The 27,193-nt window shown below is 50.8% G+C and overlaps 1 protein-coding gene across 5 annotated transcripts in view; it reads left to right on the top strand.

Annotated features, from left to right (window-relative positions):
* Positions 1-26,733, top strand: part of OGT (O-linked N-acetylglucosamine (GlcNAc) transferase) — a 124,710-nt gene extending 97,977 nt beyond the window's left edge. For all 5 annotated transcript variants that reach the window (XM_075323951.1, XM_075323950.1, XM_075323949.1 and 2 more), the window contains 6 exons: positions 18,991-19,107; positions 20,235-20,402; positions 20,545-20,697; positions 20,920-21,172; positions 24,797-24,920; positions 25,736-26,733. In XM_075323951.1, coding sequence (XP_075180066.1) covers positions 18,991-19,107; positions 20,235-20,402; positions 20,545-20,697; positions 20,920-21,172; positions 24,797-24,920; positions 25,736-25,910 — 990 coding nt within the window. In that variant the 3' untranslated portion in view covers positions 25,911-26,733. The remainder of the gene's footprint in view (positions 1-18,990; positions 19,108-20,234; positions 20,403-20,544; positions 20,698-20,919; positions 21,173-24,796; positions 24,921-25,735) is intronic.
* Positions 26,734-27,193: the final 460 nt, after the last annotated feature.

Genomic DNA, 27,193 nt, shown 5'->3' with positions numbered 1-27,193 from the left:
ATCGTCAGGGACAGGGCCCTGCTACATTAAGGTACTCTGTGTCCCCGTACAAATCGCGCACACACACACCAGCATTGCTGGGTGTGTTAGTGCGCCGGGGACAACAGCGCGGAGCGCTTGTGCTATTACTCACTGCAGCTTTGCTGAGTGAGTTAATGTATTGGGAACTGCCGCGCCGGCCGCTGCTGGCTGTTTTTACACTGCGGCGCGGCTGGGACTTGTGGTGCGCCGGGGACTTCCGCGCTGGCCGTGCACATAGGACGGCCGCGCTTATTACTCGAGTCCCCGGCTTTGCGGCCTAGTTTCGTTTCGTTCCCGCCCCCAGGCCTGCCAGTCAGGGGAGGGGCGGGACGCTGTACAGAACGTCAGCGCCGAGGGCTGGAGTCTGCTTAGCATACTCCAGCCCCCTCACTGGACACAGTGGGACGCCAGTTTCCCGCACTTTGTCTGGGGCACGCCCACGGCCCGCCCCTCTCCACAGGACGCCGGCAGCCATTCCTGTTTGCAGTCTGAGCTGGAGAAGAGAGACGAGCTCTGGGACACCCAGTCACAGGATTCTGGCGACCACACACCCGCTTTTGAGCGGGCGGTAAGCAGCACCTGAAGTGCTGACTCCACTAATGCCGAAGTGTTCATTTGTACTTTATGCTTGTATGTTATACATTGCACTGTACGGTCGCTATTCTTGGCTATATACCCTCCTAGATGGCTAGACAACAGCATGTCGTCCGCAAAAAGCAAGGGTGCCAAGGCACAGGCTTTCTTTGCTGCTTGTACTGCATGTGAGGCTGTTCTACCGGCAGATTTCACTGACCCCCATTGTGTGCAATGCTCCCCTGTAGCACTTGCTCAGCCGGGGTCTCTGCTAGAGGTGGCCCAAGGAGAACCACCTGTGAACACTGTCCAGGTGGCAGAGACGGAGGACTTTGCAGTCCAGACCGGTAACTCAGACCATGGGCACTGTTGATTCAATGCTCCCTGGCCCCCCTCATTTGGAACAAATCCGTGCTCCGGGGGGGTCCCATGCAGGCTCTGACACGGACGACAGTCCCAGACAGCCTAAGCGAGCTCGCTGGGAGCGGCCCTCGACTTCATCACACTGGTCAGGGTCCCAGCAGGAGGACTCTGTATGATGAGGCAGACGTAGCTGATCAGGATTCTGATCCTGAGACCGCTCTCAATCTGGATACACCTGATGGTGACGCCATAGTGAATGATCTTATAGCGTCCATCAATGGAATGTTAGATATTTCTCCCTCAGCTCCTCCAGTGGAGGAGTCAGCTTCACAGCAGGAGAAATTCCATTTCAGGTATCCCAAGCGTAAATTGAGTACTTTTCTTGACCACTCTGACTTCAGAGAAGCAGTTCAGAAACACCACGCTTATCCAGATAAGCGTTTCTCCAAACGTCTTAAGGATACACGTTATCCCTTTCCCCCTGACGTGGTCAAGAGCTGGACCCGGTGTCCAAAGGTGGATCCTCCAATCTCCAGGCTTGCGACTAGATCCATAGTTGCAGTGGACGATGGGGCTTCACTTAAAGATGCCACTGACAGACAGATGGAGCTCTGGTTGAAATCCATCTATGAAGCTATCGGCGCGTCGTTTGCTCCGGCATTCGCAGCCGTATGGGCACTCCAAGCTATTTCAGCTGGTCTTGCGCAGATTGACACTGTCACACGTACATCTGTTCCGCAAGTAGCGTCCTTAACCTCTCAAATGTCTGCATTTGCGTCTTACGCTATTAATGCTGTCCTGGACTCTACGAGCCGTACGGCAGTGGCGTCCGCCAACTCTGTGGTTTTACGCAGAGCCTTGTGGTTAAGGGAATGGCAGGCAGATTCTGCTTCCAAAAAGTGCTTAACCAGTTTGCCATTTTCTGGTGACAGACTGTTTGGTGAGAGATTGGATGAAATCATTAAACAGTCCAAGGGTAAGGATTCTTCCTTACCCCAGCCCAAACCTAACAAACCCCAACAGAGGAGGGGACAGTCGAGGTTTCGGTCCTTTCGAGGCTCGGGCAGGTCCCAATTCTCCTCGTCCAAAAGGACTCAAAAGGATCAGACTAGCTCAGATTCTTGGCGGGCTCAGTCACGCCCAAAGAAGGCAGCCGGAGGAACCGCTACCAAGGCGGCTTCCTCATGACTTTCGGCCTCCTCTCTCCGCATCCTCGGTCGGTGGCAGGCTCTCCCGCTTTGGGGACATTTGGCTGCCACAGGTCAAAGACCGTCGGGTGAGAGACATTCTGTCTCACGGGTACAGGATAGAGTTCAGTTCTCGTCCTCCGACTCGATTCTTCAGAACTTCTCCACCTCCCGACCGAGCCGGTGCTCTTCTGCAGGCGGGTGCTCTCTAAAGGCAGAAGGAGTGGTGATCCCTGTTCCTCTTCAGGAGCAAGGTCACGGTTTTTACTCCAATTTGTTTGTGGTGCCAAAAAAGGACGGGTCTTTCCGTCCTGTTCTGGACCTAAAACTGCTCAACAAGCATGTGAAAACCAGGCGGTTCCGGATGGAATCCCTCCGCTCCGTCATCGCCTCAATGTCTCAAGGAGATTTCCTAGCATCAATAGACATCAAGGATGCTTATCTCCACGTGCCGATTGCTCCAGAGCACCAGCGTTTTCTACGCTTCGTTATAGGAGACGAACACCTTCAGTTCGTAGCCCTGCCTTTCGGTCTGGCGACAGCCCCACGGGTCTTCACCAAGGTCATGGCAGCAGTAGTAGCAGTCCTGCACTCTCAGGGTCACTCTGTGATCCCTTACTTGGACGATCTACTTGTCAAGGCACCCTCTCAAGAGGCATGCCAACACAGCCTGAACGTTGCGCTGGAGACTCTCCAGAGTTTCGGGTGGATCATCAACTTTTCAAAGTCAATTCTGACCCCGACCCAATCGCTAACATATCTTGGCATGGAGTTTCATACTCTCTCAGCGATAGTGAAACTTCCGCTGGACAAACAGCGTTCACTTCAGACAGGGGTGCAATCTCTCCTTCAAGCCAGTCGCACCCCTTGAGACGCCTCATGCACTTCCTAGGGAAGATGGTAGCAGCAATGGAGGCAGTCCCTTTCGCGCAGTTTCATCTGCGTCCACTACAATGGGACATTCTCCGCCAATGGGACGGGAAGTCGACGTCCCTCGACAGGAACGTCTCCCTTTCTCAGGCGGCCAAGGAATCTCTTCGGTGGTGGCTTCTTCCCACCTCATTGTCAAAAGGAAAGTCCTTCCTACCCCCATCCTGGGCGGTGGTCACGACAGACGCGAGTCTATCAGGGTGGGGAGCAGTTTTTCTCCACCACAGGGCTCAAGGCACGTGGACTCAGCAGGAGTCCACCCTTCAGATCAATGTTCTGGAAATCAGAGCAGTGTATTTTGCCCTACAAGCCTTCCAGCAGTGGCTGGAAGGCAAGCAGATCCGAATTCAGTCGGACAACTCCACAGCGGTGGCATACATCAACCACCAAGGGGGGACACGCAGTCGGCAAGCCTTCCAGGAAGTCCGGTGGATTCTGACGTGGGTGGAAGACACGGCATCCACCATATCCGCAGTTCACATCCCGGGCGTAGAAAACTGGGAAGCAGACTTCCTCAGTCGCCAGGGTATGGACGCAGGGGAATGGTCTCTTCACCCGGACGTGTTTCAGGAGATCTGTCGCCGCTGGGGGATGCCGGACGTCGACCTAATGGCGTCCCGGCACAACAACAAGGTCCCAGCTTTCATGGCACGGTCTCACGATCACAGAGCTCTGGCGGCGGACGCCTTAGTTCAAGATTGGTCGCAGTTCCGGCTCCCTTATGTGTTTCCACCTCTGGCGCTGTTGCCCAGAGTGCTACGCAAGATCAGGTCCGACTGCCGCCGCGCCATCCTCGTCGCTCCAGACTGGCCAAGGAGGTCGTGGTACCCGGATCTGTGGCATCTCACGGTAGGACAACCGTGGGCACTACCGGACCGGCCAGACTTGCTGTCTCAAGGGCCGTTTTTCCATCTGAATTCTGCGGCCCTGAACCTGACTGTGTGGCCATTGAGTCCTGGATCCTAGCGTCTTCAGGATTATCTCAAGAGGTCATTGCCACCATGAGACAGGCTAGGAAACCAACCTCTGCCAAGATCTACCACAGGACGTGGAAGATATTCTTAGCTTGGTGCTCTGCTCAGGAAGTTTCTCCCTGGCCATTTGCATTGCCTACTTTTTTTCCTTCCTGCAATCCGGGTTGGAAAAAGGTTTGTCGCTCGGCTCCCTTAAAGGACAAGTCTCTGCGCTATCTGTATTTTTTCAGAAGCGCCTGGCCAGACTCCCACAGGTACGCACGTTCCTGCAAGGGGTTTGTCATATCGTCCCTCCTTACAAGCGGCCGTTAGAGCCCTGGGATCTGAACAGGGTTCTAATTGCTCTCCAGAAGCCGCCTTTCGAGCCTATGAGGGATGTTTCCCTTTCTCGCCTTTCACAGAAAGTGGCCTTTCTAGTAGCGGTCACGTCTCTTCGGAGAGTGTCTGAGCTAGCAGCGCTGTCATGCAAATCTCCCTTCCTGGTGTTTCACCAGGACAAGGTGGTTCTGCGCCCGATTCCGGAGTTTCTCCCTAAGGTGGTATCCCCCTTTCATCTCAATCAGGATATCTCCTTACCTTCTTTGTGTCCTCATCCAGTTCATCAATGTGAAAGAGATTTGCATTTGTTGGATCTGGTGAGAGCACTCAGAATCTACATTTCCCGCACGGCGCCCCTGCGCCGCTCGGATGCACCCTTTGTCCTTGTCGCTGGTCAGCGTAAAGGGTTGCAAGCTTCCAAATCCACCCTGGCTCGGTGGATCAAGGAACCAATTCTTGAAGCCTACCGTTCTGCTGGGCTTCCGGTTCCCTCAGGGCTGAAGGCCCATTCTACCAGAGCCGGGGGTGCGCCCTGGGCATTACGGCACCAGGCTACGGCTCAGCAGGTGTGCCAGGCGGCTACCTGGTCGAGTCTGCACATTTTTACCAAGCATTATCAGGTGCATACCTACGCTTCGGCGGACGCCAGCCTAGGTAGACGAGTCCTTCAGGCGGCGATTGCCCCCATGTAGGAAAGGGCCGTTTTACGGCCCTATCACGAGGTATTATTTTACCCACCCAGGGACTGCTTTTGGACATCCCAATTGTCTGGGTCTCCCAATAGAGCGACAAAGAAGAAGGGAATTTTGTTTACTTACCGTAAATTCCTTTTCTTCTAGCTCTTATTGGGAGACCCAGCACCCGCCCCTGTTTTTTTGTGTACACATGTTGTTCATGTTGAATGGTTTCAGTTCTCCGATATTCCTTCGGATTGAATTTGCTTAAACCAGTTTATTGGCTTTCCTCCTTCTTGCTTTTGCACTAAAACTGAGGAGCCCGTGATCCCACGGGGGGTGTATAGGCAGAAGGGGAGGGGCCTTACACTTTTAAGTGTAATACTTTGTGTGGCCTCCGGAGGCAGTAGCTATACACCCAATTGTCTGGGTCTCCCAATTAGAGCTAGAAGAAAAAAATTTTACGGTAAGTAAACAAAATTCCCTTCTCTTTATCGTTCCTTTGGGAGTCCCAGACCACGGGTGTTTAGCTTCTGCCTCCGGAGGACACATAAAGTACTACTCTTAAAAGTGTAGCTCCTCCCTCTGAGCTTATACACCCCCTGGTAGCCAGTCCTAGCCAGTTTATTGCTTTGTGTCAGGAGGCATACATCCACACATGCATTCTCATCTGATTTGTTTGACTTTTGGAAAGAGTTTGAAGAAAAACGGGTCCATGTCTGGACTCCCGGCATGTCCCTTCTCACCCCACTGTGTCGGCGGTGTTGTTAAGGTTGATTTACAAGGCTGCAGCCTTACATGCCGCGCTCCTTCACCATCCCTTCTGGGCTCTGGCTTGAAGTGGGAGCCAGCACGGTCTCCATGCCTGGCAGGAGTCCGGTCTCCATCCACAGCCCCTTGAGGATTCTGTTGGACCGGAGCACTCATCCCCAGGGACATGGCCCTGCGTCTCAGCAGCTAAGTACCTGAGACGTTTATGTTGGGGGTCCCGGTTCTTTATTGTAAGGGGAGAGTATGCTGTATGTGATTGTTTTAACTTTTCCGGCGGGTTCTCTAGCTTTTGCCTGAGAACCGCGCCGATGGTGCCTGCTTGTCGGCCTCGCCGCTTAAATTTAGGCCCCGGCTTCGCCGGAGGCCTAGTTTCATTTTCCTGCCCTCGCATGTCACTCATGCAGAGGGACAGGTTCGGCTCCTCCCGGCGGCCGTTCTAAACAGGGGAGGGACACTACCCACTGCTGGGGCGTCCCTCCTTCCCTGCAGGTCTCTATAGCCCTCCAGTTCCCGCTCTTTTATATGAACGCCCTCTTCTCAGGCAGAGTTCACTCTGCTCTGGGACATCCTGCATTCTGCATCTCTGCTGAGGTGCTGCGACTGGGGGACCGGGCTTCGGGATCCGGAGGGCACACAACACCGCGCTCAGCTGTCTGGTAAGCCACAGCCGGTCTCCGGTTGTGGACCTCTGTATATTCTCCCTGGGGTTCATTCTCTGCAAAGCCCCCACTCCAGCAGCATGTCTCACACAAGGAGCAAGGCTCCAAAGCTTTATTCTGCATGCACTGCATGTAAGCTCCTGCTGCCTGAGCCGAGCACCTATCCACACTGTGATGGTTGCTCTAACTTGGCGGTGCCACAGCCTGGAGTCTCACCCCCAGTGGTCTCTCGGGCTGCTGCTGCACCTGTGATTGAACCCCCGGCCTGGGTAGAGTCCTTTTCTAGGTCCATATCCCAGTCATTTGCTGAGTCCATGGGGCTTTTGTCCAGGACTTTGATGAATATGCATCAGCCCCCCTCACAGGGTGCCTCTAATACTCTTGACAGAGGACTCCTATCCTCTGACCTCCGTCCATCGGAGCTCACGGAGGATTCATCATCTGATCCCAGACCCCGTCCTTCTAAGAGAAGGCGCAGGGTTTCCTCCCCCTCCCCAGCCAACGGCTCTGTCTCAAGAGCTGACTCTCAAGATGAGGAAGATGCCCTCACTGGGGGCTCGGAGGCTATGTATTCCATCGATTTCTCTGAGGGTGACTCAGATCTTAGTGATTTGATTGCTTCTATTAATTCTGTGCTGGATCTCAATCCGCCAGTGTCAGAGGAGCAACTCTCTTTGGCAGAAAAACATCAGTTTACCTCGCCTAAGAGAGTGAAGAGTGTGTTCTTTAACCACTCCAGTTTTCAGACCGCTGTGACCAAACCCAGGGCCTGCCCTGACAAACGCTTTCCAAAGCGTGGTTCTGATGACCGGTTTCCATTTCCACCTGAGGTGGTCAAGGAGTGGTCTCACTCCCCAAAGGTAGACCCTCCGGTGTCTAGGCTATCAGCCCGGACCGTTGTATCGGTGGCTGACGGCACCTCACTTAAGGATTCCACTGACCGTCAGATTGACCTTCTGGCCAAATCTGTGTATGAAGCTGCGGGGGCCGCGTTGTCCCCGACTTTTGCAGCAGTGTGGGCTCTCAAAGCCATCTCTGCTTCTCTAGAGGAGATGCATTCCCTCACCAAGGAATCTATGCCTGAGATGGTTACCTTAACTGCTCAGGCTTCAGCTTTTTCATCTTATTTCATGTCTGCCATGCTAGAGGCTGCTCACCGCACTGCGGTGGCTTCAGCTAATTCTCTTGTTATCCGCAGGATTTTGTGGCTTCGAGAGTGGAAGGCAGATGCTTCTTCCAAGAAGTTTCTTGCTGGGCTCCCTTTTGCTGGTTCACGGCTGTTTGGTGAACAGCTGGATGAAATCATTAAAGAAGCTACTGGCGGGAAGAGTACTTCCATGCCACAAACCAAGATCAGGAAACCCGCCCAGGGTAGGAATCAATTGAGGTTTCGTTCCTTTCGTTCCTCCAACTGGTCATCCTCTAAGCCTTCCGCCTCGTCCGCTAACTCAGCCAAGGATCAGAAATCCAACTGGCACCCAAAAGCGCGTCCGCAGAAGACCGCAGGAGGTTCTGCCACTAAGGCAGCTTCCTCATGACTCTCGGCCCGCTCCAGCCATGTCCTTAGTCGGTGGCAGGCTCTCCCACTTTGGCGACGCTTGGTTAAAGCAAGTCTCCGATCAGTGGGTGAGAGACATCATATCTCACGGCTACAGGATAGAATTCTCTTCCAGCCCTCCAAACAGATTTTTTCTCTCAACTCCCCCCTGCTCCAAGGCCGCCGCCTTCTCACAGGCCGTGGCGTCCTTGCAGGCAAACGGAGTGATTGTCCCAGTTCCCGCTCAGGAACGGTTCAGAGGTTTTTACTCAAATCTCTTCCTAGTTCCAAAAAAGGACGGTACCTTCCGGCCCATCCTGGATCTCAAGCTTCTCAACAAGCATTTACTCACGAGGAAGTTATCAGTGCTCAAAAACTAGTTTTGTGGTGGTCTTTGGAGCGTTACTAAGTATATATCCCTATAATCACTTCAAAAGAACATAATGTTGTTTTAGTAGGGTCTAATATGATCTCTCATGCCTATAAAGTCCAAACTGTAAACTGTGATATACCTCGGAGTGCGTCTGCAACATCATCACTTTAGATATGTGTTTTATTTTAATTGAGGGAATGATGTGGACACCTTATATGCAGCAACAATGGTACATTATGGATACATCCAATAAAGGATATAGTTGATAATTGATTGGTTTGACATACATTATCAATTCTTATGATGATCAGGTATACCCCTTTTTTCCTGTTATAAATGTATTGATATATGAATGGTACATTACAAAAATTAATGTAATTTTCATGATTATAAGCTTGAACACAAGATTTGTACCCTTCTGGATTTATTAATAGAATATATGGGGTTTCGCTATATACTTACTCTGTTCATTATTCTATATACCTTCCTATCCATATAGAGAAGACTGACTTTTGGTATACAACAAAATGGAGCTGCCTCCCCCTGTGCACAGCACTATGAGCACTGACGCTGCGGTGCGCATGCGCATTCCCGATCCTGCGGCCTCGTGGCGTGGAGGCGTCATCACATGCGACACGGTCGCGTCTGGTGACGCACCCATGCCTCGTGGCGGCAGGGGGGAGTCTCCGCGTCCGTACCAGCAGCGTCCGGTAAACAAAGTGTTCATCATTAATAGCATTCAGCTGATTGGGGACTATATAGGGTTGCCCAGCATTCCCTCACATCACTCCCTGACGAAGATACGTGAAACGATCGTTGGAGTGGTGTGAGGGAGGCTCTATCTACACTAGGTAAATTATACCATCCTTCTGCATGTTCACCCTATATGGGCTTTGAAATACTGGCTTGTGAGGAATGATCGGATCTCTTTCACTGTGAGACCTGACACCTCTGCAATATGCTCTATTGTTGTGTCCACCGCATAAAGATTATTTTTCTTTGCAAAGTATATAAACATCAGGCCTATTTTGGCATTTACATGTAATGGGACATATACATTTTTTCTATAAATCAGGGCACGTTGATTTGTATTCACATGCAGTTTTCTTCAGCGCTCTATTGGGAGACCCAGACGATTGGGGTATAGCTACTGCCCTCCGGAGGCCACACAAAGCACTACACTAAAAAGTGCAAGGCCCCTCCCCTTCTGGCTATACCCCCCCGTGGTGTCACGGGTTCTCCAGTTTTCAAGCTTTGTGCGAAGGAGGTCAGACATCCACGCATAGCTCCACAGATTTTAGTCAGCAGTAGCTGCTGACTATTTCGGATGGAAGAAAAGAGGGCCCATATAGGGCCCCCAGCATGCTCCCTTCTCACCCGTTGATGGTGTTGTAAGGTTGAGGTACCTATTGCTGGTACGGCGGCTGGAGCCCACATGCTGTTTTCCTTCCCCATCCCCCTGAGGGGCTCTGGGTGAAGTGGGATCCTGCCGGCCTCAAACCTCTGACGCCGGGCTCCATCCACAGACCCATTTGAACCTGCTGGATACGGAGCTGGAGTACCGTTCAGGGACATGGCCCTGCACCATTAACAGGTACTCTGTGTCCCCGTACACACAGGCACAGCACACTCCAGACTTGCTGGGTGTGCTAGTGCGCCGGGGACAGTAATGGGTTACAGTCACTGCAGCCTTGCTGAGTGACTTTGTGTTTTGGGAACTACCGCGCCGGACGCTCCGGGAGCGGCGGCGCGGCTGGGACTTGTAGTTCGCCGGGGACTGGGCGCCGACCGCGCTTTTACGGCGCCGGCGCTTATAAATCCAGTCCCCGGCTTCTGCGGCCTAGTGCCGCTTCGTTCCCGCCCCCTCCCTGTCACTCAGGGAAGGGGACAGGCGCTGAGCAATCAGCAGCGCCGAGGGCTGGAGCCTTATTTACATGCTCCAGCCCTCTCACTGCACACTGTCGGACGCCGGATTCCCGCTCTGCCTTGAGGGCACGCCCACGGCCCGCCCCTCCTCACATGAGCTGGGGAAGAAGCCGGCAGCCATTACTGCAGTCCGAGCTCGGACTTTCAGCAACCAGGCAGGACGGTGGCGATCATACACCCGCTTATAGGCGGGCGGTAAGCGGCACACATAGTGCTGACCACATATAACTGCAGTGTGTACATGTGTTGTTTTTAACTGCATAGGTCGCTATATGCCCGCTTGGGGAGCGACACATCAGCAGCAGGAAAGCAGGTGTGCTAAGGCACAGGCTTTCTAGGCTGCTTGTATTGCACGACTGAGGTGTTCATTTGTGTTTATGCTTATGTGCTATACATTGCACTGTACAGTCGCTAGTCTTAGCTATATTCTCCTGGAATGGCTAGACTACAGCAGCAGAAAACCAAGGGTGCTGGGGCACAGGTTTTTTTCTATGCTGCTTGTATTGCATGGGCTGCAGTGTGCATTTGTACTTGTGCTTGTATGCTATACATTGCACTGTATGGTCACTCTTCTGGGCCATATTCCCCTAGAGGACTAGTCTACAGCAGCAGAAGAGCTGGGGTGCCAGGGCACAGGCTTCTATGCTGCTTGTATTGCATGTGCGGCAGTGTTCATTTGTACTTGTGCTTGTATGCTATACATTGCACTGTAGGGTCACTCTTGGCTATATTCCCCTAGATGACTAGTATACAGCAGCAGAAGAGCAGGGGTGCCAGGGCACAGGCTTCTATGCTGCTTGTATTGCTTGTGCTGCAGTGGTCATTTGTACTTTATGCCTGTATGCTATACATTGCACTGTACGGTCACCAATCTTGGCTATATACTTCTAGATAGCTAGTCGGCAGCGGCAAAAAAGCAACACAGATTTTCAGTGCTGTTTTTACTACATGGGATGCTGTTCATGACACCGTCCCATTGTGTGCATGCTCCCCTGTAGCACGTCGTCTGCGGGGGTCTCTAGCACTTCGTCTGCCGGGGTCTCTACTAGTTGTGGCCAAAGAAACCACCTGTCAACCCTGTCCATGGACAGGGACGGAGTAGTCATAATATAGAGACTTGCAGTCCAGACAGGCCATGGGCAATCTACTTGACCAAAAGGCAGCTCTTCAGGGCTTTGATACTGACATCGCTATCGATCCGGATACACCGGGTGGTAACGCCATACGGAATGTCCTATACCGTCCATCAATGGAAGGTTGGATCTTTCTCCCTCAGCTCCCCCAGTGGAGATAGGAGACGAACAGGAGAAGTCCCTTTTCAGTATCTCACACAGATATTGAGTATTTTTCTGGCCACGCTGACTTCAGAGAAGCAGTCCAGGAACACCACGCTTACCAGATAAGCGTCTTCTCCAAACGTTTTTAGGATACACGTTATCCCTTTTCCCCTGACGTGGTCAGCGCTGGACCCAGGGTCCAAAGGTGGATTCTCCAATCTCCAGGCTTGCATCTAGAGCCATAGTTGCACTGGAGATGGGGCTTCACTTAAAGATGCCAGTCACAGACAGATGGACTCTGGTTGAAATCTGTCTAGGAAGCTATCGGCGTGTCGGTTGCTCCGGCATCCACAGCCGTATAGGCAACCTAACCTTTTCAGCTGTTCTTGCGCAGCTGGCCTTGAGCACAGGGACATCTGTACCGCAGAGGCGTCCGTAACCCCGCAATGTCTGCACTGCGACTTACCCTGTTAATACTGTCCTAAAAGTACAGTCGAGGTTTCGGTCCTTCCCAAGCTCCGACAGGTCCCAATTGTCCTCGTGCAAAAGGGCTACAAAACCTCAGACGGGCTCAGATTCCGGCCGGGCTCAATCACGCCCAAGGAAGGCAGTCGGAGGAACCGCTACCAAGGCGGTCTCCTCAGGACTCTCAGCTCTCTCTCTCTCTCCGCATCCGCGGTTGATGGCAGACTCCCCCGCCTTTGGCGACATTTAGCTGCCACAGGTCACAGACCGGTGGGTGACGGACATTGTGCTCACGTGCACAGGACAGTGTTCTGTTCTCGTCCTCCGACTCCATTTCCCTGCTGCAGGCGGTGGATGCTCTAAGAGCAGAAGGAGTGGTGATCCCTGTCCCCCCTCAGGAACGAGGGCGAGGGTTTGTACTCCAATCTCTTTGTGGCTCCAAAAAAGGACGGTTCCTTCCGTCCCGTTCTGGTCCTGACACTGCTCAACGAGCATGCGAACGCCAGACGGTTCCGGATGGGATCCCTCCGATCCGTCATTACCTCAATGTCTCGAGGAGACTTCCTTGCCTCAACAGACATCAAAGATGCCTATCTCCACGTGCCAATTGCTACGGAGCACCAACGTTTTCTACGTTTTGTGATAGGAGACGAACATCTTCAGTTCGTAGCTCTGCCATTCAGTCTGGCGACAGCCCCACGGGTGTTCACAAAGGTCATGGCAGCAGTGGTAGCAGTCTTGCACTTTCAGGGACACCCGGTGATCCCGTACTTGGACGATCTACTCGTCAAAGCACCCTCCCTCGAGGCATGCCAACGCAGCCTGAATGTTACGCGGGAGACTCTCCAGACTTTCGGGTGGATCATCAATTTGGCAAGGTCAAATCTGTCTCCGACTCAATCACTAACGTATCTCGGCATGGAGTTTCATACTCTATCAGCAAGAGTGAAGCTTCCGCTGAACAAGCAGCGTTCACTGCTGACAGAGGTGCAGTCTCTCCTTCAAGGCCAGTCGCACCCCTTAAGGCGCCTCATGCACTTCCTAAGGAAGATGGTGGCAGCCATCGAGGCAGTTCTCTTTGCGCAGTTTCATCTGCGCCAACGGCAATGGGACATTCTCCGCCAATGGGACGGGCAGTCAACCTCCCTGGACAGGGAAGTCTCCCTTTCCCAGACGGCCGAGGACTCTCTGCTATAGTGGCTTATTCCCACCTCATTGTCATAGCCCCCATCCTGGGCAGTGGTCACGACAGATACGAGTCTGTCAGGGTGGGGAGCAGTTTGTCTCCGCCACATGGCTCAGGGGACGTGGACTCAGCAGGAGTCCACCCCTCAGATCGATGTTCTGGAAATCGGGGCAGGGTATCTTACCCCATTAGCCTTCCAGAAGTGGCTAGGAAGAGAGCAGATCCGAATCCAGTCGGACATCTCCACAGCGGTGGCATACATCAACCACCAAGAAGGGACGCGCAGTCAGCAAGCCTTCCAGGAAGTCAGGCGAATCCTCATGTGGGTGGAGGACACAGCATCCACCATATCCGCAGTTCACATCCCGGGCGTAGAATTCTGGGAAGCAGACTTCCTCAGTCGCCAGGGTATGGACGCGGGGGAATGGTCCCTTCACTCGGACGTGTTTCAGGAAATCTGTTGCCGCTGGGGGGTGCCGGACGTCGACCTAATGGCGTCTCGGCACACCAACAAGGTCCCGGCATTTATGGCACGCTCGCGCGATCACAGAGCTCTGGCGGCAGACGCCTTAGTGCAAGATTGGTCGCAGTTCCGGCTCACATATGTGTTTCCACCTCTGGCACTCTTGCCCAGAGTACTGCGCAAAAAATCAGATCCGATTGCAGCCGCGTCATACTCGTCGCACCAGACTGGCCGAGGAGATCGTGGTACCCGGATCTGTGGCATCTCACGGTCGGCCGACCGTGGTCACTACCAGACCGACCAGACTTACTGTCCCAAGGGCCGTTTTCTCCATCGGAATTCTGCGGCCCTGAACCTGACTGGGTGGCCTTTGTGTCCTGGATCCTAGCGTCTTCAGGATTATCCCAAGGGGTCGTTGCCACCATGAGACAGGCTAGGAAGCCCACGTCTGCTAAGATCTACCACAGAACGTGGAAGATTTTCTTAATCTGGTGCTCTACTCAGGGAGTGTCTCCCTGGCCATTTGCATTGCCTACTTTTCTTTCCTTCCTACAATAGGAGTTAGAAAAGGGCTTGTCGCTCGACTCCCTCAAAGGGCAAGTCTCAGCACTATCCGTGTTTTTTTCAGAAGCGTCTAGCACGTCTTTCTAAGGTGTGCACGTTCCCGCAGGGGGTTTGTCATATCGTATCTGAACAGGGTTCTAGTTGCTCTCCAGAAGCCGCCTTTCGAGCCTCTGAAGGAAGTTCCTTTTTCTCGCCTGTCACAGAAGGTGGCGTTTCTCGTTGCGTTCACATCGCTTCGGCGAGTGTCTGAGCTGGCAGCTCTGTCATCCAAGGCTCCCTTCCTGGTGTTTCACCAGGACAAGGTAGTGCTGCGCCCCATTCCGGAGTTTCTCCCTAAGGTCGTATCCTCGTTTCATCTTAATCAGGATATCTCCTTACCGTACTTTTGCACTCATCCGGTTCACCGGTATGAGAATGATTTACGTTTGCTAGATCTGGTGAGAGCACTCAGAATCTACATTTCCCGCACGGCGCCCATACGCCGTTCCGATGCACTTTTTTTGTCCTTGTCGCTGGTACGCGCAAGAGGTTGCAGGCTTCTAAAGCCACCCTGGCTCGATGGATCACAGAACCAATTCTGGAAGCCTACCGTTCTGCAGGGCTTCCGGTTCTTTCAGGGCTGAAAGCCCATTCAACCAGAGCCGTGGGTGCGTCCTGGGCACTACGACACCAGGCTTCGGCTCAACAGGTGTGCCAGGCAGCTACCTGGTTGAGTCTGCACATTTTTCACCAAACATTCTCAGGTGCATACCTATGCTTCGGCGGATGCCAGCTTAGGTAGAAGAGTCCTGCAGGCGGCAGTGATTTCCCCGTAGGGGAGGGCTGTCTTGCAGCTCTAACATGAGGTATTTATTTACCCACCCAGGGACAGCTTTTGGACGTCCCAATCGTCTGGGTCTCCCAATAGAGCGCTGAAGAAGAAGGGAATTTTGTTACTTACCGTAAATTCCTTTTCTTCTAGCTCTTATTGGGAGACCCAGCACCCGCCCTGTTGTCCTTCGGGATTTTTTTGTTGTTTGCGGGTACACATGTTGTTCATGTTGAACGGTTTTTCAGTTCTCCGATGTTACTCGGAGTTAATTTGTTTAAACCAGTTATTGGCTTTCCTCCTTCTTGCTTTGGCACTAAAACTGGAGAACCCGTGACACCACGGGGGGGTATAGCCAGAAGGGGAGGGGCCTTGCACTTTTTAGTGTAGTGCTTTGTGTGGCCTCCGGAGGGCAGTAGCTATACCCCAATCGTCTGGGTCTCCCAATAAGAGCTAGAAGAAAAGGAATTTACGGTAAGTAACAAAATTCCCTTCTTTTCTGTCCACCATATGAAGGTTATCTCTCTTGCGTTTCTCAGTAAAAAAGTCAAATAATTATTATCTATGAATTATATGCAAGGAGATCTGTACATATACCCTTCATATGTTTAAACAAGTTCATCCCAGAATACAGGGGATGATATGTGATGGTTTCAATATATCAAATGGTACCATGAATGAAATTTGTTAAAATCATGCCTTCTTGATAGACCCTTCATTTTACACCTTTTTTCCCAAAAAAATTTTTTATCATGTCTTTGTGTCTTTTGTGTACATGTTTTTTAATCATGTTAATAAAGATTGAATATTTTTCTCAACAAGCATGTCCGGGTGCGGCATTTTCGCATGGAGTCTCTGCGATCAGTCATTGCCTCTATGACTCAAGGGGAGTTCCTGGTGTCCATCGACATCAGAGATGCCTATCTACATGTGCCAATCGCAGTGTCACATCAGCGTTGGTTACGTTTTGCGATAGGAGAGGATCATTTCCAATTCGTGGCTCTCACCTTCGGGTTGGCCACGGCCCCTCGGGTATTCACCAAGGTCATGGCGGCAGTGATTGCGGTCCTGCACCTCCAGGGGTTAGCAGTGCTTCCTTATCTGGACGACCTTCTGGTCAAGGGTCCATCCAGCGCAGACTGTCAGCGGAGTGTTTCGCTCACTCTCGCCACCCTAGCCCAATTCGGGTGGATTGTCAATCTTCCCAAATCCACTCTGACTCCGACCCAGAGTCTCACGTACCTAGGGATGCAGTTTGAGACTTTGCCGGCACTTGTGAAGTTGCCCTTAGACAAACAGCTGTCACTCCGGTTGGCGGTGCGCTCTCTCCTGGGGCCCCGCCGTTATACCCTCAGGCGTCTGATGCAGGTGCTGGGTCAAATGGTGGCGTCCATGGAGGCGGTTCCCTTTGCCCAGTTCCATCTGCGTCCTCTGCAGCTGGACATTCTCCGCTGTTGGGACAAGCGGCCTTCCTCCTTACAGAGGTTAGTGGCTCTGTCGCCACGGACCAGGAGCTCTCTTCAGTGGTGGCTTCAACCCCTCTCCCTGTCCCAAGGGCGCTCCTTCCTGACTCCGTCCTGGGTGATTCTCACCACGGATGCCAGCCTATCCGGCTGGGGAGCGGTACATCTCCACCACAGAGCACAGGGCACTTGGACTCCGTCCGAGTCAGCCCTTTCAATCAATGTGCTGGAAACCAGAGCTGTGCTTCTAGCTCTCCTAGCCTTTCACCACCTGTTGGCGGGCAGGCACATTCGAGTCCAGTCAGACAACGCGACAGCGGTTGCCTACATCAATCACCAAGGCGGGACACGCAGCCGCCTGGCAATGTTGGAGGTCCAACGCATTCTTCAATGGGCGGAGGACTCCAAGTCCACCATATCCGCAGCCCACATCCCTGGCGTAGAAAACTGGGAGGCAGATTATCTCAGCCGTCAATCCGTGGACGGTGGCGAGTGGTCCCTGCACCCGGCAGTGTTTCAGTCAATCTGCCGCAAGTGGGGCACTCCGGACGTGGACCTAATGGCATCCCGTCACAACAAGAAGGTTCCGGTTTACGTGGCTCGCTCCCACGATCCTCAGGCCTTCGCCGCGGACGCTCTGGTTCAAGACTGGTCCCAGTTTCGTCTGTCCTACGTGTTTCCCCCTCTAGCTCTCTTGCCCAGAGTCCTGCGCAAGATCAGAATGGAGGGCCGTCGAGTCATCCTCATTGCACCGGACTGGCCCAGGCGAGCTTGGTATCCGGACCTGCTCCAACTGTCCGTGGAGATGCCGTGGCATCTTCCGGACCGTCCAGACCTGCTCTCACAAGGTCCGTTTTTCCGCCCGAATTCTGCGGAACTCAAATTGACGGCGTGGCTCTTGAGTCCTGGATTTTGACGGCTTCTGGTATTCCTCCTGAAGTCATCTCCACTATGACTCGGGCCCGTAAGTCTTCCTCCGTCAAGATCTATCACAGGACTTGGAAAATTTTCCTGTCCTGGTGTCGCTCTTCCGGCCATTCTCCTTGGCCATTCTCGTTGCCGACCCTTCTGTCTTTTTTACAGTCCGGTCTGCAGCTAGGACTGTCCCTCAACTCTCTCAAGGGACAAGTCTCAGCTCTATCAGTGCTGTTCCAGCGGCGTCTCGCCCGGCTGGCTCAGGTCCGCACCTTCATGCAAGGTGCGTCTCACATCATTCCGCCTTATCGGCGGCCCTTGGATCCCTGGGACCTTAACTTGGTCCTCACGGTATTGCAGAAACCCCCTTTCGAGACCCTTAGGGAGGTTTCTTTGTATCGTCTTTCTCAAAAGGTGGCCTTTCTAGTTGCCATAACTTCTCTCAGGAGAGTCTCTGATTTGGCTGCGCTCTCCTCGGAGTCACCTTTTTTTGGTTTTTCACCAAGACAAGGTAGTTCTCCGTCCGACCCCGGACTTTCTTCCTAAGGTGGTCTCTCCCTTCCACCTTAACCAGGATATTTCCTTGCCTGCCTTCTGTCCGGCCCCTGTTCATCGCTTTGAGAAAGCGCTGCATACTCTAGATCTGGTGCGTGCTCTCCGGATCTATGTGTCTCGCACCGCTGCGCTTAGGCGGTGCACCTCTCTTTTTGTGCTAACCACATGGCGGCGCAAGGGTCTCTCTGCTTCTAAGCCGACCTTGGCCCGTTGGATTAGATCGACCATTTCGGATGCCTACCAGAGTACTCAGGTGCCTCCCCCGCCGGGGATCAAAGCACACTCGACCAGAGCTGTCGGTGCCTCTTGGGCTTTTAGGCACCGGGCTACGGCTCAACAAGTCTGTCAGGCTGCCACTTGGACTAGCCTGCATACCTTTTCGAAGCACTACCAAGTGCATGCTCATGCTTCGGCAGATGCGAGCTTGGGCAGACGCATCCTTCAGGCGGCTGTCGCCCACTTGTGAAGTTAGGCTCCGCCTGCTTCTTAGTTTTTTTCTGTTTATTCCCACCCAGGGACAGCTTTGGAACGTCCCATGGTCTGGGTCTCCCAAAGGAACGATAAAGAAAAAGAGAATTTTGTTACTTACCGTAAATTCTTTTTCTTATAGTTCCGTATTGGGAGACCCAGCTCCCTCCCTGTTGCCTGTTGGCAATTTTCTTGTTCCGTGTGTTATCACCGGCTGTTGTCGTGGACAGAGTCTCCGGTTGTTCCGGTTCTTACTCGGTTCTACTTGTGGGTGGCTATTCTCTTTCAGCTTTTGCACTAAACTGGCTAGGACTGGCTACCAGGGGGTGTATAAGCTCAGAGGGAGGAGCTACACTTTTTAGTGTAGTACTTTGTGTGTCCTCCGGAGGCAGAAGCTAAACACCCATGGTCTGGGTCTCCCAATACGGAACTATAAGAAAAAGAATTTACGGTAAGTAACAAAATTCTCTTTTTTGTACTTCAATTTTACTGATCACTTCTCACTTCCTGCATGTTACAGAAAAAGGCAGTGATAGACTTCAAATCCAACGGCCACATCTACGACAACAGAATAGTTCTAAATGGGATCGAGTTAAAAGCATTTTTAGAAACTCTTCCTGATGTCAAAATTGTAAAGGTAAGACCCCGTTTAGTTTGTGCTTTTTTTTTTTTTTTTCTCTTTCTTTCTGTCTACATTGTCTTCTAAGTTTTACTGACCTTTTCTGGCAGCTTATTGAAACAGGATTAGTGTACTTTCTGCTGAAAGGAGAGCAGCAAGCATTGGTGATGGAGATTGTGACTTTGGTTTTTGAACCAGACTATTGTGGTTTAATTTTAATTTATTTTTTCTTGTTCTTTAATCTTTGAAGAATGAATTAGGATGATACTCCAAATTGTATGTGTTGGATTATTTGGTACTGCTTAAATCCTATTGTAATTATTTACTATTAATGGGAATCTGTCAGTATTAACGTTTCTAAGCCAACTACATTGGTATGCAAGCTCGTAGAAAGTTGAAGATTTGATGTCTTATTCCCAAGAAATCCATGCTTTCTCTGACGCCTCATTGGGGGACACAGGAATATGGGTGTTATGCTGCCTATCCATAGGTAGCATAACACCCATTGTCCTGTGTCCCTCAATGATGGCTAAGAGAAAACGATTTTACGGTGAGTACACAAAAATCCGTTTTTTATTATGTAAATGAGCTATTAAAATCTATGGACCAGACGGATCTCCCTGAGAATTTGCCTCCACAGCTTCACTTAAATGAATGGGGGGCGTTACCATCAGGAAAGCAGATTATGAGTAATTACATGTCTCACGCTAGTAATATCCCATTACATCGAAAATAAGCTCTGGAGGCAGATTCTCTAACAACTCATATACATGTGGATTTCTCTGGAATAAGACATCGCATTGCAGATATCAAGGTATCATTTTACGTTGCCCCTTATGACCTACATGTCCATATTGACTGCTTAGAAGGGCTGATCACCTTTACTCCAGCCATATCTCTCATACACATGAGCTTACATTTGGCCAAGCGCTCCTGTGTTCTCTATGAGAAAGCAGTCACAAGACAATGGCTGATTGCCCAATTGATATTTTTCCTTACGATCAGTTGTGTGGACCCCAATAGACATTAGACTGTTGCCCAAACCCGTTATTAGTGTTGTTCTGTTCTGTTCTGTATGGGGCATTTAGCCTTTTTTTCTTTGGCTTCCTGTCCACAATTGATGATTTTTGTTTCACATTTTGTAGATGAAAGGCCCAGAGAGTGGAGATAATATTGATAGTAACTCTGCACTAACTATGCCAGTCATCCCTATGAACACCATTGCAGAAGCGGTCATCGAAATGATCAACAGAGGACAAATCCAGATAACAATTAATGGATTTAATATTAGCAATGGCCTGGCTACAACACAGGTATGTGCGTATAAAGTGCTGCTTCTCCATCTTCAGTGGTCTGTGCCTTCAAGGAAGGGTCATCTTTATTATGCACAGATAGAACAATGAGTACAACATTTCCTTTTGAGTGTTAACTATGAAAACTTTCCCTTCCTCCCAGATTAATAATAAAGCGGCTACCGGTGAAGAGGTTCCTCGTACTATCATTGTCACCACACGCTCACAGTATGGCCTACCGGAAGATGCCGTGGTGTACTGCAACTTTAACCAGCTGTACAAGATCGACCCTCCAACACTGCAGATGTGGGCAAATGTAAGTAGAAAAATGTGTGAATACGAACAGTAAAAGGACATGATCCCTGTAGGCTAGAAGATCATCTATATTGGCCACATTTCAAATGCCTATTACATTGCTATGAGTACCACAACTGGCGCTGACTGTATATGTATTAGTATTTTTCCTTTTGTGTCTCTTACAAATGCAATGTGACTGCCCTTTTTTGTTATATAAAGGATTTCTATTATGTTATTCCAGATTCTAAAGAGAGTTCCAAACAGCGTTCTGTGGCTACTAAGGTTCCCTGCGGTTGGAGAGCCGAACATCCAGCAGTATGCCCAAAACATGGGGCTGCCACAGTCCAGAATAATTTTCTCGCCAGTTGCACCTAAAGAAGAACATGTCCGAAGAGGACAGTTGGCCGATGTGTGTTTGGATACACCGTTGTGCAATGGGCATACCACAGGAATGGATGTCCTTTGGGCAGGGACTCCAATGGTCACCATGCCAGGTAAAAGACTATCTTACTATATTTTTTAAAGCTCTGTGATGTTTCATCTGTCACAAGATAGTTAATGGGCTGATGAGTGAATTGAAGGCACTAGTGTTCAATTAGGTTCCAGCCCAAAAAATGTTTCCTAAGGCTAAGTTCACACTTCCGTTGTTTTGCATCAGTCACAATCCGTCGCCTTGAGGAATTATGGTATCCTGCAAAATATTTTGCAGGAATCCTGTTTTTCCCCATAGGCTTCTATTAGTGACGGATTGTGACTGATGATGCTGCGTTGCATCCGCTGCGTCGCGGTCAGTCGTTTTTTAACTGACCGCTGGGCGGGAGCAACGCAGCATGTAACGTTTTTTGAGCAGCACGATCTGTAGGATTTCGCTGTGCATGCGCTCTCTGGCTTCCCGTCCCCGTAACCAGGATAAACATCGGGTAACCAAGCAATGCGCTTTGGTAAGTTACCCGATATTTAAGGTGGTTACGGGTGCAGGGAGCCCGCGCTAAGCGGTGTATGCTGGTAACCAAGATAAATATCGGGTAACCAAGCAAAAAGTGCTTTGCTTTTAGTTACCGTATATGCCGGTGTATAAGACGACTGGGCGTATAAGACGACCCCCAACTTCTGCCCTAAAAATATAGAATTTGGGATATACTCACTGTATAAGACTACCCCGCTCCCAAATGAAAAAAAGTCTGCTTTGATTGCAACATGTTAATTTTAATTCCGCGAGAGCCGTACAATATGTTTTTAAAGGGCCATTGACAGATCAATCGCTCCAATGTTCACTTAGTACAGCAAGGAATGCTCCTCCCTGCTGTATAAAGCCACAACTGGACTGAAACAATGGTACTACACTCTGCTACAAACAGACACACACAACTCTGCTACAAACCGACAAACACACACAACTCTGCTACATACAGACAAACACACACAACTCTGCTACATACAGACACACACACACAACTCTGCTACATACAAACACATACAACTCTGCTACATACAGACAAACACATACAACTCTGCTAAATACAGACAAACACACACAACCCTGCTACATACAGACAAACACATACAACTCTGCTACATACAGACAAACACATACAACTCTGCTACATACAGACAAACACATACAACTCTGCTACATACAGACAAATACACACAACTCTGCTGCTCTGTGGGGCCTGCACCCGCGGCTCGGCGGGTACAGCACCCGCGGCATCGGCGGGGGGGGGGGGGATTGGCAGGGCATACATCTGGGGGGTTAGAAGCAGCTCACCGGGGCCCATAATGGGGAGGCGGGGAGGGCATTTACCCGATTAGGTCACGGTGGAGAGGGGGCCCACACAGCGCCGGACAGAAGCTCGCCTCCTTCATCTGTGGGACTGAGAAGGTGGTAGCTCCGCCCACAGATGAAATTCAAAACAGGATGTCTGCGCGCCTTAAAGTGACGGCGCCGCAGATTGCTGCCGAGGACTGCGGTCCCCGGAACTCGGCCGGGGGCAGCAGAACTATAAAGGCGAGTGGGCCCCGGCCAAGGGACAGGAGAACTGACGAGGCCGAGTGGGCCCCCCCGGCTCTCCAGGGCCCCGGCATTTGCCCATAGACAGGTAGGAGCCCTGTCTGCGAGCCAGATACGGCCATCAAAAGAGCCATATCTGGCTCGCGAGCCATAGGTTCCCGACCCCTGCTGTATGATATATACCGTATTTTTCGCTTTATAAGACGCACCTGATTATAAGACGCACCCCCAAATTTGGTGAAGGAAAAGAGAATTTTTTTTTTTAATGTTAAATGGGGTCCATCTTATAATGCCAGTGTCCCTCTAACAAATCATATAGGGTATATGTCCCTCATAGCCCCCTATCCTAAAATTAGCCCCCTTAATCTGGATATGGCCCCCTTATATTGAATATAGCCCCCTTGTGATGGCACACGTTCCCCTGTGCTGCCTATGGTCCCCTATGGATTGCACACGTTCCCGTGTTAGATAACGCCCCCATGCTGCTGCCCATGGCCCCTATAGATTGCACAAGTCCCCCTGTGTTAGATATCGCCCCCATAGTGCTGCCCATGGCTCCTATATAGATTGCACAAGTCCCCCTATGTTATATATCGCCCCCATAGTGCTGCCCATGGTCCCTATAGATCGCACAAGTCCCCCTGTGTTAGATATCGCCCCCATAGTGCTGCCCATGGCCCCTATATAGATCGCACAAGTCCCCCTGTGTTAGATATCTCCCCCATAGTGCTGCCCATGGCCCCTATATAGATCGCACAAGTCCCCCTGTGTTAGATATCGCCCCCATAGTGCTGCCCATGGCCGCTATATAGATCGCACAAGTCCCCCTGTGTTAGATATCGCCCCCATAGTGCTGCCCATGGCCCCTATATAGATCGCACAAGTCCCCCTGTGTTAGATATCTCCCCCATAGTGCTGCCCATGGCCCCTATATAGATCGCACAAGTCCCCCTGTGTCAGATATCGCCCCCATAGTGCTGCCCATGGCCCCTATATAGATCGCACAAGTCCCCCTGTGTCAGATATGGCCCCTAGGCTGCTGCCCAAAGTAAAATAAAACCCTCTTTCCTTACCTCCTCCAGCGCTGATCTCCCTCCTGTCTGCTCCGTGCTTCTGTTCTTCCACTTCCTGGTTCTCAGTGCGGTCATGTGATCGGCACAGCAGGCTGAGCTCTCTGCCTGCCTGATCACAGTGGAAGCAGGGACACGGGGAGAAACGCTGCAGGGGTAAGTAAAGCTTTTTTATTTTAGAATGAGCAGCAGCCTGGGGGCCAAATCTAACACAGGGGTGGGCATGTGCGATCACACTGGGACGCTGGCTCATATAATATGCACCACTGCCCCAGCCCCTCACTGCGTGCGATTTCAGCACCATTGGAGATGGACAGCGGCTGTGCATATTATATGAGCGGGTGCAGGAGATCAAAGGCTGCAGCCCGCAGCGTTCCCCTGTGCTCCAGAGCTGCTGCCCCCACCTCCCCTGGACGCTGCAGTGTACATATATATATATACACACCCCCCCCCCCCCCCCGTATATCCGGCGTATAAGACGACCCCCCACTGTAGCCATTATTTTAAGGGGGTAAAAAGTCGTCTTATACGCCAGTATATACGGTACCCGATATTTACCCTGGATACAGTGTGCAAGGAGGCAGACACTTCACCACTCGGCTCCGCCCCCTCCCGCACTCCGCATGTGTACACACACTCACATTCACACACACTCACTCACTTGTCCCCAGCCCTGCAGTCCCTGCGGCACTGACGTCCTCAGCTCCACGGCCCCGCTCGGCTCCGCCCCCTCCCGCACGCCGCATGTACACACACACACACACACAGACAGTCACCTGTCCCCAGCCATTCAGACCACGGCACTGACGTCCTCAGCTCCGCCCCCCGAACTCCGCCCCCCGCACACAACTGAGTCCGACAAAGAAATTTTTTTCTTTTGTCACCGTTGTCATCCGTTGTACAACGCATCAGTCACATGCGTCAAGCAACGCATGTGACTGATGCAAAACAACGGAAGTGTGAACTTAGCCTTAACCTGCTAATTTACAACATGTTCTGTTACTGTGAGGTTGGACTTACCTGCCTGTCTGTTGTAGGTGACACACTTGCATCTCGAGTTGCTGCTTCACAGCTGACCTGTCTTGGATGCCCAGAGTTAATTGCTAAAAGCAGGCAAGATTATGAAGATACCGCTGTGAAATTGGGCGTTGACTTAGAATAGTAAGTAATATGGATGAGCGGAGGATGAAAGTGTTCTTCACTTGCGTGATCAGTCACTGTGACACTACCAGAACATGTGAGCCTCATTTGCCTATGAACAAAAAAAGCACTTTTTCAGTTAAGTGGCACCAGACGGATTCCCTTTAACGGATAAACTACAAAAGGGTTTTCCTGGATTTGATATTGATGGTCTATCCTTAGCATAGGCCCATGATATCTTATCAGAGGGTTTTCAGCTCCTGTACACCATATAATTTATATTGGCTGTATCAGGGATTGGTGATAGTTACAGAACCACTTCATATGCTCAGTGACACCTTCTTTACCATTAGGCTATGTGCCCACGGGAGCTTGCTTCTGCGGATTTTGCCACGGAAAACCTTCAGATTTATCTGGATTCCAGATAAATCCGCAGGTTTCAGCAAGTACAGACACTCCCCATGTTATCCTATCGGACATGGGGAGTGTCTGTGTCCACGCTGCGGAATGTGCGGCTGCGGAATATGCTGTGGATGTCCTGCAGCCGCACATAACTGCATGTCAATTATTCCTGTGGAAATCCTGGCCCTCTGCTATGGAGATAGAGGCCGGGACGTCCGCAGGTAAATCGCATGAAAGTTCACAGGTTTACCGCAGCTATGCCGCTAGAATCCCGCAGCTAAAAATAGCTGCGGATGCCGGCGGGCAGCTGCAGCCGTACCTGCGGCTCTATCCACAGGTACAAGCTCCCGTGGGCACATAGCCTTACAAAGAACTTATAGAAGATTTCAAATATAATATATATCTAACAAATTGTGGTTTTGTTTTTTGTGCAGCCTGAAAAAGATTCGTGCAAAGGTGTGGAAACAAAGGATAACTAGTCCCCTCTTCAATACCAAACAGTATACTATGGAGTTGGAGAGATTATACTTAGAAATGTGGGAGCATTTCTCATCTGGTAATAAACCTGATCATCTCCTGAAGCCGGTGGAAGTGACAGAGTCTGCGTAGCTGTCATGTTTCCGCAGAGAGGTCACCCTACTGTGAAGACACCACCTTCAGTTCTCCTTTTGTTTCTCTTGCTAAACTTACAGGGAATCTTGCAAATCAGCCATCCAGTTACAACTTCACGGACACACATAATTGTTCTTGAGAAAATGTTTAGCTTTGTCTTGCGATATGAATATTTCAAGTTTGGGCTTTTAAACAGGAGTTTGTGTGTCTGCTAGCTCGAAACATTAATCTCAGCTTGGATCTTGTAGCTAACTGTGCAGGTTGAAAGGAAAACAGATCACAAAGCATCATTAATGGTGTTCTAGTCGTTTTTATAGGTTTTATAAACCACTTGTAGCCTTTTAACGTCTGGCATTTGTTTACAAGCAGGCCTGTTTGTGTGTGCTTTGGTATAAATGAATGGTCTCCCTTCAGATATGTGCTTGATTTGACATTTACTCAGCCTGTCCTCACAGTAAACTTGTATTCTCTTGATTCATTAATTCTACGAATGGAAAGTGCACAGCCAAAATGAACTGCGCTGCCGTCCTGTGGAGGAATGTAAAGCACACATATTGCAAATTCTAAGTGTCCCATGTATTTAATGGACTCAATGCGATATATTCGGTGTATTTACTTGTACTTGCACGCAGTGGACTCCTTCAAAAGTTCTTCAGACAGAATCCTGTTTGGAAAAACTTTCATCCATTTTTTTCATTGACGTTGTATGGATGTAACTCATTGGTTGTGTGAAAAATACGCATGTGCCGCAACAGATTAGTTAAGTTAATGCGCCTCTGCACATCGCCTATTTGATTTAATAAACTCAGTTGGCTTTTCAGCTGTATAATTGGCTCTTTATTCATGTGTGTGTGAATTAGATTTGTCTTCAATAAATGCTAACTGGAAATGTACATACCGTATTTTTTGCATTATAAAATGCACTTTTCCTTCCAAAAAATTGAGAAGAAAATGAGGGGTGCGTCTTATAAGCTGAATGTGGCTTATCGCAGGGTGGTGGAGAATGGTCACAGGAGTCTGGGGCAATGCTGCGGGTGTCGCGAGTGCTCGCTGCAGGCGGTGAAGCAGGGGCCATCCTAAAAATGTCGGTGGTGCGGGTTTAAAAAGGTTTAAAAAGAAAATTGCTCCCTGAGTTGGCGCGTGCAGTTGGAGCTCTTGGCTCAAGATCTCATCTGCGCATGTGCCGCCTCCGGCGAATTGATCTCCCAGCAGCGAACTTATGGATAATGGCGCCCAGAGGTGATGCGTGCGCAGATGAAATCTTGGCTTATTGAGCCAAT

This window comes from Anomaloglossus baeobatrachus, chromosome 9 (genome assembly GCF_048569485.1).
Source record: "Anomaloglossus baeobatrachus isolate aAnoBae1 chromosome 9, aAnoBae1.hap1, whole genome shotgun sequence".
NCBI lineage: Eukaryota > Metazoa > Chordata > Amphibia > Anura > Aromobatidae > Anomaloglossus > Anomaloglossus baeobatrachus.
Note: the sequence above shows the minus strand (reverse complement) of the source record. Positions and strands in the feature narration are given on the sequence as shown.